Source organism: Myodes glareolus, chromosome X, assembly GCF_982192425.1.
Source record: "Myodes glareolus chromosome X, mMyoGla1.1, whole genome shotgun sequence".
Classification (NCBI taxonomy): Eukaryota; Metazoa; Chordata; class Mammalia; order Rodentia; family Cricetidae; genus Myodes; species Myodes glareolus.
In genome coordinates this window covers 79,353,790-79,373,576 of record NC_142053.1, presented here as the reverse complement: position 1 = coordinate 79,373,576, position 19,787 = coordinate 79,353,790, and the positions used below count along the sequence as shown (strand labels likewise).

Sequence of the window (19,787 nt, the reverse complement as noted above, 5' to 3'; positions counted from 1 at the left end):
CCTCTGTGTGTATAAGGTGGAAGTGGATGTATCTCTGACTCTTGACTGCTCTTGGGACTCTTTTCCTCCTACCAGGGTGCCTTGTCCAGCCTCGATAAGAGGACTTTTATGTTGTCTTATTGTATCTTGTTTTGTTTTGTCTAGCTATCTCCGTCTCTTGGAGACCTACTCTTCTCTGAAGAGGAAAAAGAAGGGGAGTTGTGCTGGGATAAAGGAGAGGTGGAGGGGTGCTAGAAGTTGAGGGAAGGGAAACTGGTTGTGAGGTATTCTATGAGAGAAGAGTCTGTTTTCAATTTTTAAAAAAAGTTAAGAAAAAGAGAAGTGTTTTCTATATGCTATATTCTATAGGCACTCATCATAATTTCTGCCAATCTCTTCCTTTTTCAGATCTAATAGGAACCAAACATACTCTTGGAAGACTTTGTCTGTACATTTTTGTTGACTTCTAGTTAGTATGCAAGAATTTGGAACAGCAATTTCCATTCTATAAGTTCTATTTGTTGAGTGAAGATCCAAATATTAGCATTCTAAAAATATTTTAATCTATAACAACGATAGTTTAGCTAGATTTCACACCTTGATATTGACCTGTCACCAAGCAATAGAAATCTGTATTTTTGAAGGACTGATATACATTAAAAATAAATCCTAATGTAAATGTCATTACTGGAGACTCCTCCTTATAGCTATACTAATTAGTCATGTTGTAACCTGTCCTCTTCAATTCTCAAGAAAGTCCAGAAAACCACCTGCCTTTTACTTGTTAACATGGTACTTGCATTCTTCTTGATGAAGAAATAAAGGCAAATTCACCAATTTTGCCTTGCATAAGAGCTTAGAATCAGCTTTCTCCTTAATAATTTGTATGTAAATATTGTCCTCTATTCAGCTTAAACAAATAAGTGAAGTATGGACTCATGATCTGTCGCATAATAGCTTGATTTAAGAACACACTTATTTCAGGAATGGGTCAGATTTAGTGGGAGGGTCCTGAACAGAGCTCACAGCTGAGAAAGAAGAACTGAAAATGAAAAGTCGGGTTATGGTTTTACTTTTATCTTTTCAATGACTTACTTTACTGTTTCCTTTGTATAAAACGTAAGTTCTGCCCTCTGTTTGTTTCTTTGGTAATCAATTTAATTTGCAATCTTTCAACTATCATCTCTTTACTTCTCCAACATCTTCCTGCCTCCTGAGCTTGCCCCACAATTTGCAGCATTGAATGCACTGCTCTCTATCTAGTTCTGCTAGCATATCAACATGTCCAAAAGTGAAATTGTCACTCTACAAACAATTTGACTTACTACCTACTTCTGTTGAAAGCATTATCATTCCCGCATTCTTTTTTTTAAAAGATTTTATTTATTATGTATACAACATTCTGCCTTCACATATGCCTGCACACCAGAAGAGGGCGCCAGATCTCATTACAGATGGTTGTGAGCCACCATGTGGTTGCTGGGAATTGAACTCAGATCCTCTGGAAGAACAGTCAGTGCTCTTAACCTTTGAGCCATCTCTCCAGCCCCATTCCTGCATTCTTAACATCACCTTTAATTTTACTGTTTCACTCCTAATAACCAATCTGTTGCCATGTCTTAATTATATCTCACAATATCTCTGGCATCTTTCCCTCCCACAATCGCTTTTCTACCATGACTTCTGTACAGTACAGTCTGCTGTTACTTCTTATCTAGACTATTACACTGGTCTCATAACTAGTTGATAAATATTTGTCATATGAAGGCATGAAATAGATGGATGGTATGTATCCCCAGAGTAAATCTTTTATTACTTTATTCCATCTTCTAAAATAGAATCAGATTAACCTCTTAAAGCATACTTCTAACCATATTAATATATTACTCAAAATTATTTTGTACATTATAAATTTCTTGCTTTATGGTAAAGGGATTTCATATTAGAAAATCATATTATTTCTCTAAGCTCTCTTCCGCTGAAGTATCATCCTTTCAATGGAGCCAAGATAGGCTATGCACTTCTTCACACATACTATATGTTCTCACTAGGCAACTGTTCAAATTATCTCTACTTCTGTAACAATCTGACTTATACAGGGCTGTAAAAGATGTCATTTCCTCTGCAAAATCTTTCCTGGCTCCTCACCATGGTGGTTCCTCCCATCTTTCCTCTAAAATCTCACAACACTTGAATAGCACTTCTTGGAATCCTTTATGACCCATCATATCTCACAGTAATAAAACAAAATTTACCTTACTCCTGAATGATTTAAGGAAGAAATTTGCTTTATCTACATTCTCATTTACATTTGAATACCTATACACTGGTTTCTCTTCAGAATGAATGAATATTTTACCTTTTACATTTGAATACCAACAGTGAACAACCAAAAATAGTATTTTGTATATGCTCTCAAATACTTCAGAGCAGGGGAAAGAATGAACAAATAAAAGAACACATGCATTTAAAACTTAAAGTCTCTAAAGTATCTTGAGGGTCTGTATATTGAAAGCATTCGGGTTTTGTGGCTCTTATTTTTTTTCATTTATGCTTTCTTACAACCAATGTTTCTGCACCTTATATACTTGTTTTAGGAGTGAATTCCATTAAGTTAACACAGACTTTTGATTCAGAAAAAAAAAATCTCCTAGTATCATACAATTTCTGCTCAATGAATGAAATAATTATGTAAAATAAGCAAAGTCCTAAAAGTTGGCCATGTTCCACTGACAGTAATTTATTTGCTAGAAAAAGTTACAGTATCTTTTAACAAAGCATATTCTTACCTTTGCACCACCTAAAAATCCCAGGGAGATGGCAACTCTGGCTCGTAGATCTGGCCTGTCTTTGGGCCACACATAAGAAAGCATTGCTTTAATAATTTTCCTAGTATCAACATCTTTTAACTGTGGAAAGAGAGAAAACAAAGCAGTAAGCAGGAAGTAATGCCATTTTTCCTAAATATAAAAAAATTATTACAGTATATTCATTCATTCATAATTTTGGGTATCTGTGTGTGTGTGTGTGTGTGTGTGTGTTTTATGTGTGTGTTAGTGCATACAAGGCAAAGCATGTATGTGGAGGTCAGAAGACAATTTTCAAGAATCGGTTCTTTAGTTCTACCAGGTGGGCCCCTGGAATTGAACTCAGATCCTTGGGTTTGGCTGCAAGTGCCTTTACCCACCAAGCTCTCACTAGCCACAACCAAGCTTTAATATTGTAGAATTATATAAATATCTAAAATTGAATGAAAACATTACAAACATAATTTTCATTCTGAATCTAAGGATGACCCCAGCTAGAACTTCCAGTAATAGCAGATATGTAGACTGAACTGGCCATCTCCTATTACCAGGCAAGACTACAAGTGGAGGGAGTGGGAAATCAACTCAGCTACATAACCTTCAACCTACAGTCTGCCATGCCAATGGAATATACTGGGGTAAGAGTGGCCTAGAGATTGAAGGAGTGGCCAACCAATAACTAGTTGAATCGAAAATCCATGTCAGGAGAGTAAGCATACCCCTGACACTGACTCAAGTGTCAGGATCCACAGGCAGGATGACCCAGAGACCTAGAATAAAACCAAACATAACTGGGGAAAATGTCAATGCATTGAAGCCTAATGATATTTTGCTATACACATATACTAGTGCCTAGCCCAATTGTTATCAGAGATGCTTCATTCCATCAACTGATGGAAACAGATGCAGACCCACAGCCAAAATTAAGGTGTAGGTCGGGGAATCTTGCTAAAGAGGAGAAGGAAGGATTGTAGAAGCCAGAGGGGTCATGGACACCACAAGAAAACTTACAAGGTCAACTAACCTGGGCTCATACTGGCTCACAAAGACTGAATCAACAACCAGGGAACCTGTATAGGACCAATCTGGGAACTCTGCATTTATGTTATAGTTGTGAAACTTGGTCCTCTTGTGGGGCTCCTAACAGTAGGAACAGGGGCTGTCTCTGACTCTTTTACTAGCTTTTGGGACCTAACTCCTCATACTGGGTCAACTTGTCGAACCTTAATATATGGGGAGGTGCTTAGTCTTACTGCAACTTGACAAGCCTTGCTTTTTTGATATTCATGGGAGGCCTGTCCTTTCCTGAACAGAAATGGAGAAGGAGTGTATTAGCAAGTATGAACAGAGGGGGTTGGGGGTGGGGGATTGGGAAGAGAGGAGGGAGGGGAAACTGTGGCTGGGACATAAAATAAATAAATGAAGAAATTTATTTTAAAAAGTTTGGAGAGAAAAGAAACAAGTTCAACTGCTTTTTCAATGTCATTCATTTATTTTTTCCCAATTGAATTATCTATGCTTCTTTTAAAATAGATTTTTATTGAGCTCTACATATTTCTCTGCTCCCCTCCCTGCTTCTTCCCTCCCCTTCAACCCTCTGGCAAGGTCCCCATGCTTCCAATTTACTCAAGAGATCTTGCTTTTTTTCTACTACCCATGTAGATTTGAAAGACAAGATCTCATTTCTGAACTGGGAATATAGCTCAGTTGGTTGAATTCTTGCCTAGCATGAAGAAATCCCAGATCTGATTTCTATCACCACATAAAACTAGGCACAGTGGATCATGTCTATAATCCCAATTCCAGCACTCAAGATGTGATGGAAGGAAGATCAAAAACTCAAAGTCATCCTTGACTACACAGCAAGTTCAAGGCTAGCACCCCAGCCCAAACACACACATCTTATAATTATTTTTCTTCAACTTCTCAGTTACATCTATTGTCATCTGCATACTGCTAAAAGAGTCATTCAGTAGTGGCATGGAAACAGAGGCCATACATATTTTTAAACTAACACTCAATAAAATATAGAAAAAAACAATTCCAAGACCACATTCAAAAAAAAAAAAATCGTTCACCATGATCAAGTCAGCTTCATCCCAGAGATGCAGGGATGGTTCAACATACGAAAATCTATCAATACAATCCACTATATAAATAAACTGGGGGAAAAAAACATATGACCATCTCATTAGATGCTGAAAAAGCATTCGATAAAATCCAACAACCCTTCATGATAAAGGTCTTGGAGAGATCAGGGATATAAGGAACATATCTAAAAATAATAAAAGCAATATACAGCAAGCTGACAGCCAACATCAAATTAAATGGAGAGAAACTCAAAGCAATTCCACTAAAATCATGAACAAGACAAGGCTATCCACTCTCTCCATATCTCTTCAACATAGTTCTTGAAGTTATGGCTAGAGCAAAAAGCCAACAAAAGGAGATCATAGGGATTCAAATTGGAAAGGAAGAAATAAAGCTTTCGCTATTTGCAGATGATATGATAATGTGTGTGTGTGTGTATGTGTGTGTGTGTGTGTATGTGTGTGTGTGTGTGTGTAAAACCTCAAAAACTCTACTAGGGAACTCCTATAGCTGATAAACACCTTCAGTGATGTGGCAGGATACAAGATCAACTCCAAAAAATCAGTAGCCCTCCTGTATGCAAATGATAAAGAAGCTGAGAAAGAAATCAGAGATACATCGCCTTTCACAATAGCATAAAGTATCTTGGGTTAACACTAACCAAGGAAGTGGAATGGTGTAAGAGGTCCTTCTGTTTATGTGTTGCTTTCATTGGTTGAATAAAGAAACTGCCTTGGACTAGTTGATAGGACTAAGGTAGGCGGAGTAGATAGAACTGAATGCTGAGAAGAAGGGGAGAGTGGCACACACCATGAATCTCCCTCCTGCCTGAGTCAGATGCTGGTTAGAATCTTGCCGGTAAGCCACAGTCATGTGGCAATACTCAGATTAACAGAAATGGGTTAAATTAAGATGTAAGAATTAGCCAATAAGAAGTTAAAGTTAATGGGCCAGGCAGTGTTTAAATGAATACAGTTTCTGTGTGATTATTTTGGGTGTAAGATAGCTGGGCAGCCAGGACAACAAGCAGCCCACTCTTCCTGCAACAGTGAAAAGACCCAATTGACAAGAACTTTAAATCTTTGAAGAAAGAAATTGAAGAAGCTACCAGAAAATAGAAAGATCCCCCATGCTCTTGGACAAGTAGGATCAACACAATAAAAATGGCAATCCTATCAAAAGCAATTTATACATTCAGTGCAATCCCCATCAAAATCTCAACACAATTCTTCACAGACCTTGAGAGAATAATCAACTTCATATGGAAAAACGAAAAACCCAGGATAGCCAAAACAATCCTCTACAGTAAAGGAACATCCAGAGTCATCACCATCCCTGACATCAAGCTCTGTTACAGAGCGATAGTAATGAAAACAGCTTGGTGTTGGCATAAAAACAGACAGATTGGCCAACGGAATCGAATCGAAGACCCAGATATTAATCCACACACCTATGAACACCTGATTTTTGACAAAGAAGCTAAAATTATACAAAGGAAAAAAGAAAGTATTTTTAACAAATGGTGCTGACATAACTAGATGTCAACATGTAGAAGAATAAAAATAGGTCCATATCTATCGCCATGCACAAAATTCAAGTCCAAATGGATTAAGGACCTCAATATAAATCTGACCACACTCAACTTGATAGAAGAGAAAGTGAGAAGTAGCCTTCAATGCATGGGCACAGGAGACCACTTCCTAAGTATAATCCCCAGTAGCACAGACACTAAGAGCAACAATAAATAAACGAGACCTCCTGAAACTAAAAAGCTTCTGTAAAGCAAAGGACAGAGTCAATAAGACAAAAAGGCAGCCTACTGAATGGGAAAAAATCTTCATCAACCCCATATCAGAGAATTGTAAGAACCAAAGTAATATGTGTGTGTGTGGTAGGCCCAGGTATATGTATGGATGTGTGTGTGTGTGTGTGTGTGTGTGTGTGTGTGCGTGTGTGTGTGTGTGTGTGTGTGTGTTTGTACACCAATGTATGGAGGCCAAAAGAAGTTGTCTAAATCTATAAATCTACCCCTAACATACACTGCCTTCTTCTGTTGAGGTAAACCTGAAATTTACATTTTCTTCTACAAGGTTGGCAGGTAATGTTATCCAGCAACCCTCTTGTTTCTTTTGTCTATAGCACTGGGAGATGAAAAAGCTGGCCAAACTCAGATCTTCATGGTTGTAGATCAAGTGTTCTTGACCACTAAGTCATCTCTCCAGTCCCCCAAATTCATACTTTCTGAAACCAAAATAGGAGCTCATACATAATAATTTTCTAAAATTACTATATTATTATAGTTGGTAAAACAATCCCCACTCAAAAATAAAATAATAGCTCAATGTCTAGAAAAGAAAAAAGATGTTCTTTACTGCTAAGGGTATACAGTAGTAAGCACTAAATATATTATTAGTGGGGAAAATGCTGAAATTATATATCTGGAAAGCAATTTCATATCTAACATAAGTTTTTAAAATAATTCTGTCATCTGTGCCAAAAATCCACTTCTGAGAACTTCTGCAAAAAATAATCTGAACACTGTGTTCCAAGTTGAATCTATTTTACCTGAAAACTCTCTTGAAACTGTCAAATTCTTTCCATTTCCAATCACTAATACAATCCAAGTTATCATTCTTAGTAAAACAAAACAAAACAAAAACCACTGCAGTAGCCTCGTAACTTTTTCCCTGTATTCATTCTACTCCCTATCTAGGAAATTCACTCAATAATCAAACATCATTTTAGTTTAAAGCCCTTAATCAATATCCTATCATTCTTCGACTAAAGAACAAAGTCTATAACATAGAATATAATATATGTCTTCTTGGCCGGACATATAACCATGTTTTATACTATCATTTATCATTATTTTTAGTGTTCAATAGGTACTGGCCGACTTTTAGTTCCCTAAACATGTCTTTGGATGTATATGTAAACTATGTTCTCTGTGTCTAGGAAAAAACTCCTTAAAATAATATAATCCTATCCCTTCCCCCAAGTCTTTAATTAAACCTGTTAACCATCTTCAGCAACATAGAAGCATTTATTTAATGAATTTACCTCTAACATTAATCAGAATCCTTTTTCTGTTCTTTCTTATAGATCATGATTCCTTTCTTTAGAGTTTCTACTTCAGTCAGAAACTACATGTAAAGCCAGGTGGCCTATCAGGTAAAGATACCTGTCACTAAGCCTAATGAAGTGGGTTTGATCTCTGGAATCTACACAGTTAAAAGAGAACCACCAACTTCTGCAAGGTGTCCTCTGATATTCACACAGGCACCATGGCATTCACCATGCTCAAACAAATAAACACAGAAACAAACAGTTAAAAAGTCATGCTTGGTTATATAGAGTCTGTGGCAAGTGTAGGATACATTAGTTCCAGGAAGAAAGGAAGGAGAAAGGGGAGATGGATGGGAGGGAGAGAGGGAGGGAGGAAGGGAGAGAGGGTGGGAGGGAGGGAGGGAGGATAGGAGTGAAGTAGGAAAGGAATAAACATAAAAAGAGAAAAGAGATGGAAAGAAGGGAGAAGAATCTCTCTCTCTCTCTCTCTCTCTCTCTCTCTCTCTCTCTGTGTGTGTGTGTGTGTGTGTGTGTGTGTGTTCCAACAAGATCACACCTCCTAATAATGTGACTCTCTCTGGAGGCCATTTTCTTTCCAACTACCACAAATATCAAGTCTTTTCTCAAATGAATAATTTAAATTTGAATGTGTTATGTGAGTATAGGTCTATAAATATGATGGTAGGAGAATTTCTTGGTGAAAGGAAAAGAACCAATGAGAGGGGAATAGAAGTTCATATAGAGCAAGTACAAGCTACCTACAGTGGCATAATTATATGAAAATCTTATAATGAAACTCATTATTTTGTATGCTGAGAAAAAATGAAATTTTAATTAAAAAAGGAAACATTACACAAGAGTGAACTAAAATTTTAAAAATACTGAATAAAGAAACAAAAATTTAGCTATATCAATGTTTATGCCTGGGCTGTTTTAATAGTAAAAAAATTAAAAACCCAAGATCTGTCTCTGGGTTTTTATTATTTGTGTTATATCTGGCATTCAACATTTGAAATCCAGTCAGGCTTTTACAGTTCTATGTAGCAACAATAAGTCTCACATCTTTACCAACATCCTAGGCAGATTTGGTAAGACAATTGGGAGTTCTTAAAGGAAGGAATTATTTAAAAGGGAGAGTTTTTTCCCACTAATAAATAGGAAAAGCCATTACAAAGGAGGGATTTGAGTCTCTGCATAATAATATGCTACACAGTTTGAAAATGGAACGATCAAATGAGAGTATAACTAATTTTGACGGGATTTATGTAATGTCAATTGTGAACAGTGTCAGCATTGTCATTTTTGTTTTATCATTAAAAATGTTGGTTAATCTGCATGCTAAGATACAGGCCCTAGAAAAACTTAACAAAACAGATCATAGAGTGATGGAAGAGTGTTATCTGTCTATTGTGTTATTTTCATTGGTCAATAAAGAGACTGCCTTGGCCCTTTGATAGGACAGGAAATTAGGTAGGCGGAGTAAACAAAACAGAATGCTGGGAAGAGGGAATGGGGCAGATGCCATGGAGCCAGCCACCAGGTCAGACATGCTGAATCTTTTCTGGTAAGCCACCACCTCATGGTGCTATACAGATTATTAGAAATGGGTTAATATCAAGATATGAGAGTTAGTAACTAACTCTCTAGAGATAATGGGCCAGGCAGTGCTTAAATGAATACAATTTGTGTGTTGTTATTTCTGGGGCTAAGCTAGCCATGCAGGAGTCGGGCGGGTATGAAAAGCAGGCCTGCCCACAGCTCCAAGCCCTCACTACAATAGAGATATTCAAATTCAGACAGAGGAATTTAAATGTAGAACCAATTTTAGCATTGCATTACAAGAATAGAGAGGAACAGCCTAAGGTTTTCAAACAACCGACCTTAAGATACCCAGTAACCTTACAGGAATTGCCAAATGCTAGAGGTCTCATAAGAGCTGAATGGACTCCTGTGCCAATGTTATATTTAAGGAGATTCAAAAAAGCAAAAGTCTCTTCTGACATGCGTTCATCTTTTGTGAAGTAAATGTTAAACTCATGGTCAGTTTATAATAGAATTATCCCTAAAGACTGGATAGACTTGGTTAAAGTTGTTTTAGAGCCTGGTTCACAATTACAATGGAGTACCTGGTTCAGAGAAGAGGCTAAGACTATTGAACAATGGAGCAAAACTAGAGGTATGGAAATCTCCCAAGATCATACTCTTAGAGGAGATTGTGCTACTACAGAAAAGCAATCCTTATATGATGGTCTTTACCATGCAGCAGCTTTGAATGCTTGGTCCAAATATGAAGAAGCAGGAAAGAAGAATGAATCATTTACTAAAGTCATACAGGGCCTCAAAGAAATCTTCATGAATTTCTTACCAAGATTGATATCAGCAGTAAATAGAATGATACCAAATTCAGAAACTAGAAAAATAATAACTGAATCTCTGGCTTTTGAAAATGCTAGTTCTCAATGCAAAAGGATAATTAGGCAATTAAAGGAAAGGTTAGCACCTTTGGAGGAATAGATCCACGATACAATTAATAATGAATCTGATGACCATGAAGATGCATGGAAAGGAGAGGTGATTTCCAGAGGCTTGAAGAAAAATTGAAATGGCAAGTGTTTCAATTCTGGCAAAGTCACCTTGGATTTTAAACAGGGTATTCCTAGAAACAATGCTTTTTTTTACCCTAAACATAACTCATTCAAATCGCCACCTCGCTTCTGGATTATGCAGAAGATGTTGCAAAGGCAGGTAGATGTTGGACTAATGAAGGTAGGTCAACAAGGGATATTCAAGGTAATCCTTTGCCATTGGGAAACTCCATGAGGGGTCTCTTGGAGATCCCTATGGCAAATCTGGTCCAGTTCTTTTCTGCTATCATAGAAGAAGCTCCTTCCCAGATCAATTAAAGAACATAATGCCTATTATAAGAAACCACACTGTTTTGGATAATAGAACAGCTATAGAACAGAAAAGAGAACAAAAATTCAGGAGAAATCATAAAGCTAGTATTTTGGCAAACTTCTATAAATGAACAAAGACCAAAATTAAAAATATGAATAAATGACATTGTCACTGAAGGTTTGGTAGACACAGTTGCAGACATAACAATAATTTCCTAAGAATCTTGGCATCCAAATTGACCTATTCAGAATGTAAATATTGAGGTTTTAGGGACTGGAACTATCTCAGATAAAGCAGAGCATGAAATGAGTTGAATGCATAGGGCTACAAGGACAGAGAGGACTATTAAAACCATATATGGCTAACATAGCAATGAACTTATGGGGACATGGTTTGTTATAGCAATGGAATACTCAGATTAACATTCCCCCAATATAGAAACATGCTAAAAAATAATGCATGTTTCTGGAAAAAAAATATTACAAGATATTATAAATAACAGTCACCAATCATTCAGTTTTTACAAGAACAGAGTACAACAGCTGCTCATCTTCCAAAGGCACCAACAGCCCTACCTTTAAAATGGTTGACAGATAAACCTATCTAGGTTAAACAATGGCCTTTAATGACAGAGAAACTACAGACTTTAGAACATCTGGTACAGGAACAACTAAATGCTCAGCATATTGAAGAATCAACCAGCTCTTGGAATTATCCTGCACTAGTTGTTAAAAAAAAATTTGGAAAATGGAGAATGGTAACAGATCTAAGAGCTGTGAATAAGGTGATTCAGCCAGTGGACTCTCTACAGTCTGGCGTTCCTTTGACTTCTTTAGTGTTGAAAGGATGGTCTCTTATAATTATTGCTTTAAAAGATTGTTTCTTCACTACACCTTTATAAGAAAAATTTTAAAAAATTGTCATCACAATGCCTACTTCTAATAATTCTCAGTCAATTTAGAGATATCAGTGGAAGATTCTCCCACATGGAAGGTTAAAAGGCCCTACTCGGTGCCAATATTTTGTAAGTCAGCCATTGGAAATGATACGTAACCAATTTCCTGAATCTACTGTTTAGCATTATATAGATGATATTTTGCTATCTGATTCAAATGTAGATACTTTAGAAAGAATGCTTGAATAAGTAAAGAAAATTTTGCCCTGTTGGGGATTACAAATTTTTAATTTTTAATTATTGAGGCTATAAATTAGGTTTATAAAAAATTAGACCCCAAAAGGTACAAAGTAGGAGCGATCAATTACAGACTCTTAATGACTTCCAAAGATTGTTAAGAGACATTTCCCATCTACAGTGCACTATTGGAATAAAACCTGATGAACTGATCAACTTAAACAAAACTTTAGATGGTGACAAGGACTTAAATAGTCCCAGGAAATTATCAGCTGAAGCTTAAAAGAATTGGCTTTGATTGAAGAGAAATTAAATAAGGCATATATGGATCATGTGGATCTGAATCCACGTGCATTCTGGTCATATTACCCTCCAAACATTCTTCTACAGGAATTTTAATCACAGAGATGATATTACCTTGGAATGAATCTTTTTTACCACATAAACCAAGCCAAAAACTAAAACCTAATGTGGAAAAGGTCTCTGAGTTAATTCTAAAAGGAAAATTAAGACTTCATCAATTAGCAGGAATAGAACTAGCGAAATTGTATTACCTTTTAATATTGATGAAAGTGAAAAATTATGGGCAGAAAGTGAACCCTACCAAAGAGTTTGTTGTAATTTTTTGGAAGAGATTAACCACAACTATCCCAAAAGCAAGAGAATTCAACTCACAAAGAGAACTAACTGGATCCTTCCTCACATTGTATAGGACACACCAATAATTGAATCCCCTACATTCTATACTGATACAAATAAATCAGGAAACACAGGTTACAAATCAGAAAATTTAAGTAAAGTGGACCAAAGCCCTTAATCATTCTGTCCAAAAGTCAGAATTATATGCTTCCTCTATGTCTGGCTAGTGACTATGTCACTGCCTTTCCTCTTCCTAGAATTCTCTTAGTCTGGTTGCCCCAACCATACTTCCTGCCAACATAAGTGACAAATCTTTACAGTGGACAGAAGCATTATCCCACAGCACTTAACACATCCCATATACATAACGATTCCATATGGGTCTGTCAGGTCCTCTCGCACAACAAGGTAATACAGAAATCGATCAATTATTGATTGAAAATGTGCTGAACGTCTCATTCATAAACATCATGTCAATAGCAAAGGTTAAAAAAAAGACTTTTCCATCACTATGGAGGCCCAAAGAGGCCAAAGGGCAGAGAATTTGGGACTTGATTCAGTTCATTCAAGGTTATTGTGCTTCTAATTCAAACAAAGGTCCCAACTAGTTGTACCTCAGAGTTCTGCTCTCTCAAGGCTATTGTCAACAGGTGTGGCTAGTTGCCAGACCTCCTGGTTGTGAAATAGGGAAATACCTAAAACAAAAGTCTAAGGATCCAACTAAGTTCCAGTTCCCTTTATGGAAATAACTTGGGATTTTAACCAGGGAGTGGATTGCCTATAGAGTGTTTGGTCTAGGGTGTGAGTCAAGGGCATTGGCAATGAATGTGCCCCATGACTTTCAGTTTGTATGTTAACGAAGTCTTTTGTTTTACTCCTACATTTTGAGGTCAGGGGTATATTAACCAGTTGGAAATTAACAGGGGTGAAAAATTCCCTCCCGATACTATCCTGCATGTTTCTGCAGTTTATTATTTTCATTTGCATCTTTGTATACTTTACTATATTTCTAAATTCCCATGCCTCCACTCTGGAAGAGGATATTTTTTATCGAGGCTGCCCCCCTACACACACATCACATGACAACAAGCAAGGAAATTATAAGGAGATGTCCTACTTGGTCTTTATACAACCAACATCACTACCTGCAGGAGCTAACCCAAAGGGTACTCAAAGGAATGAAATCTGGCAAGTAGATATGCTCCATTTGGGTAGAAGTTGGAAAACTAAAATATGTACACCACACCATTGATACCTCCTACTCAAGTTTTCAATGGGCAACTGTTTTGAGTTAGAAAAAGACGGATTCTATAAGCACACATTTGCTAGAAGTTACGGCCATCGTGGGTATACTTGTGCAAATAAAAACAGATGTTCTAGCATATTTCCCTAAGAAAATGGAACTTTTTTTGCTTATTATAATATAAACCACATTATAGGTATAAGACACAATCCTAGAGGTCAAGAAGTTATAGAAGGATCAAACTGAACTTTAAAGAATATGTTAAATAGGCAGGAAGTAATGATAAAAACCCCCAGAGATGATTGCGTAATGCTTTATCAACTTTGAATTTTCTAAACGGTAAAGAGAAAGGAAAAACAGCTGTACAGAGTCACTAGATAGTAGAAAAAACTATCAGTCAATATACTTTAAAGATGGACTGACCTCAAAATGGAAACCAGGACATGTCTTACATTGGGGAAGGGACTTGGCTTTTGTTTCCACAGGAGAAGAAAAGCTATGGATACCATCAAAATTGATAAAGATTCGATTTAAACAAGAGAAATCTCTTAATTAGAAGATATTATAGTTCATCAAAAAGCACAGTCATTTGTAAACTAACTCATAAAACTAACAAATGCTTTTCAGTTGATCAGATACAACTTGCTAATGAAAATCTCCCAAAAATTAGGGTTGGAAAATGTATTTTCTTTTCAGGAGAATAAACATATCCAGCTATGAAAATCTGAAGACCACTGGACAAATGAGACATCTAAAAAAAAGAACAAATCATCCAGAAAAAATGTCTAGAGAAAAAGAGTAAATTGACCTATTGGTATATCACATTTCCAACAGGATAAAATTGCATAAATTTTCTCAAATATTTGTTTTTGCTGATCTATACAGACATATAATGCAAATGCTCTTTTTTTGTATTCCCAGTCCAATCAAAAATTAAAGCTGGCTTTGGAGTGTGGCTATCTCCTTCTCCAAACCCAAGCATGTTTATTAAAGTAAAATTCAAAATCTGTCTCATGTCAGAAGAGCCACCTGATATGGGGGTAGACGAAAAACAAAAATTAAGGACTATTGCTACTAACCTCATAATCCTTTGGTTTTATATTGACTCTTTAACAGCTTTTCGTAAGATATAAAATCAATAAGATTAATATATATATAATTATAAGATTTTATATATATAATTACATATATATATTAAACTTTTTGTCATGATATTAATGATCATATAGAGTACTACCTAATTCTAGAAAAAGATTTCATCTACCCTCGTGTACATGATTTTGGGTTTGAGTCTCTATCAGCTTTATGCAGTGAACCCTGAGCATGCCTAACTGGGACCTTTGAAGTCTCTAAAAGAAGAATAGGGCCTGACAATGATTTCTCCAGGACTATAAAAACACCACTAAGCTAAAAAAAATACATCTAAAGACTGGCTTTGGACTACAAACTGCTCAGAACAATTTCAAGGTGGTTAGCTGAGATGATCCAGCCTCAAAGACTACATAGACTACTCTAGCCAGAAATAGAAATAAGCCTTGTACTTTCCCATTATGCAGAGACTGGACAACAACTGACAGGACTAGACAATTAACCTAAATCTTTCTTTTCAGGATCCCCTAAAGATCCCCCAGACAACAGAAAGTAAATTTAAGAAAATGATGCCCACATTCCCAAGAGGTAGGGTGGGTGGTCCTTGGTCTTTCATTGGGTTATGGATATTTGTCATTGTTTAGGGTGATTGGATACAAGTTGTCATTGGTAATGGTTAGGAAAAAAGCTAAACAAAGGAAATTAGATCCAAAGTTCTCGTTTTGAAAAGAAAAATGCAGGATATAGATATTATAAGATAAAAAGGTAGATAATTGAATCTACTTTTAAAAAGCAACTACTAGTTTTAAATGTTTTATATTGGATTATATTTTTGTATATTGTATACAAATTTTGTGTACTGATACAAATTTGAGATTAATTTTGATAGACTATACTGTACACACTACTCTTATTCAAGGTATTGTACCTATACAACTCTAACAACGTAATGCAAATTTGTAGTTGGTGAAAATTATTATTACCAACTGTTTAGGATATTAAGGAAATGCAGGTTAATAGTTAATCACCTATTATAATAGAACTTGTAGTCATATTAAGTATGTTATCAAGGTCAAACAAAGATATATATTTTAGATAGACAGGTCATCGTCCAACACTTCAGAGATCTATAGAATATGGCATTTAAGATGATTAACTATCATAGGTTCTTTATTTTTTATGACAATGAGACATGTCTGTTCTTGTAGCACCAACCTAGTTTAGAGAAAAAATGAGCATCCAAGAAACTCCACATGGAGTTTACTTTCTTTGTGGCAAAAAAGTAAGCCACTGGGCAAGAAAATGCCCTTGCCTCAACTGCTGACAGTATATTGCCCTAATTGGACAAGCAGAACAGAAAAGAAAGTGACTGCCAAACACTGTTGTTAGAATATCCTGCTTCACAGAAAAGTCTCTCAGATATGCTAGGCCTGTAGGCTGAGGATGGATGTCTCAATGTAGCAGAGGAATTTTGGGCCAGGCAGGCAGCTGTTTCGGTAATTTTTTCACATTTTTTTGAAGTTGCTTACTTGCACTTCCTGCTTTCTCAGTTAATATCTTGGGTCTCTGAGACTTCTTGGGTCTCTGAGAGATTTGAAGACTAGATAGTTACAATTTTCCTGTTTACCAGATGCAGAAAGCAAGTAATGATAGAAAGTAAATTAGGTACAAAACGCTGGACTTACCAAGATAGGATAGATATGGAATATTTTCTCTGAATCTGCTAAATGCAAACGGCCTAGACATTGTTGATGTATTTACAATCTGTATATATTATATATAGTTATTGTACTTACTGTATATAGTTTTTCCTATGTTAGTTATATCCTTCTATTTATTTTAGACAAATAAGGGAAAATATAGTGGCATATTATTTGTGTTTTAATAAATAAAGCTTGCCTGAAGATTAGAGAGCAAAGCAGCCATACTAGTAGGCCATACATGCCAGGCAGTGGTGGCGTACACCTTTAATCCCAGGTCTTGGAAGAAAGAGGCCGACATATCTCCATGAATTCAAGGCAACCTTGGGTTACACAATATTGATTCTGTCTAAAATAGAAACAGAGCTCACACACAGGTGATCCCAGTACTTGGGATCACACTTTAATCCCAGCAGTAGGGAACTGGAGACAGAAGTATTATGGCTGGACAGAGAGAGAAATATAAAGGGGAAAAGACAGGAACTCAGTGGAGTATAGAGTCTGAGGATTTGTGGAGACAGGTCTCTCTAGTGGTTTCCTGCTTTCTTTTTCTGATCTTCAGCTTGAACCCCAATATCTGTCTCTGGGTTTTTATTATTCACGCTACATAATAACACAAACACATTAATAATAGTAGTTCAAATGAAGAGAATAACTGATAAATTTTTATATTCTTTTTACTTGTTTATATTAATTCATATATAATAAGAAAAAATTAATTTCAAAAAGGGAAAAGTTATACAATTTAAAGTAAATTTGTACAGCAATGAGTGGGCAGAAGCTAACATACAACCAACCCAGGGTACTTTTTTTTAAATCACAAACACAGTGCACTTTTATATTATGATTAACTTCATAAAGCTCAGCAAACTACTTTACTTGTGTTTTAGGCAGTTAATTGTGCAAGAGTAACAGACATAAAACTGCTCGTAGTATACAAAAGCAGAACTGCCATCCTGAGCTGTTTCAAATCCTTAAGATGGCCAAAAAAGTCTACTTCCCATGTTTTATTTTACACATGCACACATACTCATAACTGGTAAGGGATTTTAAAACAGAATGAGGCAGTAATTTTAAAATTCGCTTTTTCCAATCAAACGTTCACAAAATAAATATAATTTAATGCATTATAACACATACTGGGGCATTTCAACCACTTCCCCATTTCACTAGTTTTGTCTGCCTTATTTTTCTTGATGGAGTAATGGAAAAAGGGTCCTGTTTCCACATATCTTTAGAAACATTCCCTCCTGTCAAAACCTTCTACAACACACCCCAAAATTTTTTCAATAAGGACACAGAGAAGTTACGGCTAAGAGCAGGAAAATTATTCTAGTAGGCTTAATAGTGCATAAAATGTCACCACTTCATTTAACAAAATGGGTTCTGAAGTTGTGTAATCATGCATTATGAGTCCATTAAGCTGTAAAGGACATGACTTCAGTTAGAGTTTAGATAAACTATAAAGTTTGAAAAATGTCTTTTTTAAAAAGTAGAGACCAAATCAAAAAAGCATTTTAGAGCCTGAGAAACAGTTTAAAAAATTTTTTAAAACAACATATTCCTGCTGTACCACAGAAAATAAATTTGGGGATCTTCATATAGATCCTAAAAGATAATATACCACCTTCCAAAAGCACCCATTATTTCATATTAGACAACCAGTAGTAATACTGAAAAATAAATGGGTTTTATCTACAGCAAGAAAAAAGATCAGTAAGTAACTTGAGACTAATTTATCACCTTTATATCAACTATGCATTGTCACCCCAACTCAGCTGGAGTATAAGTGGAAATGCCAATAATAGCATACATACCCCTTTAACATCACATTCTTAAAGAAATGTTGGAAAATGTAATTATCAAGATGATAATGATAAATTGGTCTTTGAAAAATGTGAGATGGTGCTTGCCACTAAGTCTGACACCTGAGTTCAATCCCAGGAACCTGTATGGTGAAAAGAGAGAAATGACGCCACAAGTGGTCCTTTGACTTTCACATATCCCGGGGGACACAGACACACACAGACACACAGACATACAGACACACAGACATACAAACACACACACACACAAACACAAAGGAAATTTTTAAAAGATGAAAAAATATTTATTTATTCATTCATTTCTTGCATACCAATCCCAGTTCCCTCTCCCTGTTCTCCTACTCTCCCCACCTTTCTCCCACCCTAGGAGTAACTGTGTAATAGAATATGGAAAAGAGTCTACGGCCATTTCACCCTGAATGTCCCCGGTCTTGTCTGATCTCGGAAGGTAAGCAGAGTTAGGCCTGGTTAGTACCTGGATAGGAGAATATTGAAAAGAAATCAAGTAAAAATTAAAGGAAATGAAAGGGTAGATGTTGCTGAAGTAACTGATGCTATTCTAACAGTTTTTCTTTTAGAATTCCTTATACATATAAGCAAGAACTATAACATTCATTTTCTAAAATAATGTTCACAATGGAATTTAGAAGCGGTATTTTAAAACGTAATATCTAAAGTAGAAGCAGGAGAATCAGGAGTTGTAGACTAGCCTAGGTATCCTAGTGAGACTCCATTTAAAAAATAAAAAAAAAGTACTGATGACCCTAACATGAGAGCAATAGCTTGAGTGTTATAGAAATGTATTTTAAAAGGTTATGAAAGTAGGAGTGCATCTGCTTTCCTCCACCACTAATGTGGCCTTCTTCCTGTAGCTAGATAGTCTCAAATTTAAAACATGGAAATGATACTTAAACCTCATTACATTGCAAAACTAGTGCCGAGTCTTAACAGGCACTTAGAAGTTGCTTTTACTTTTAAAAAGGAGAAAAAAGGAAAAAAAGAAAAGCATTGAATCTTTATTTGGGCCCATAGGGTAACTGAAAACAGGATGAAAGTTGGGTCATTCTACAATCATTTTATGTCTCCTGCACTTTGTCTCTGACTCCTAACACTTTGTCAGCTCATCCTCCTTCAAAGTTGAAGACACAGACATTAGATTCATTGTACTAAACCTATAGTAACCTTGGATTAACAAAGAACAATGCTTGAAACAGACCATTGCACAACCTCAGATGAGGGTAATTGTCCATAAAGGTGAGGCTGTACCCTGAAATAAAACAATCATTTAAGGAAAACCAGATGAATCACTTTAAGTAA

General features: G+C 36.0%; 1 protein-coding gene across 1 annotated transcript in view; it reads right to left on the bottom strand.

The window, feature by feature from the left end:
* Positions 1–19,787, bottom strand: part of Abcb7 (ATP binding cassette subfamily B member 7) — a 150,109-nt gene that overhangs the window by 45,737 nt on the left and 84,585 nt on the right. The window contains exon 4 of the mRNA XM_048417665.3: positions 2,769–2,888. Coding sequence (XP_048273622.2) covers positions 2,769–2,888 — 120 coding nt within the window. The remainder of the gene's footprint in view (positions 1–2,768; positions 2,889–19,787) is intronic.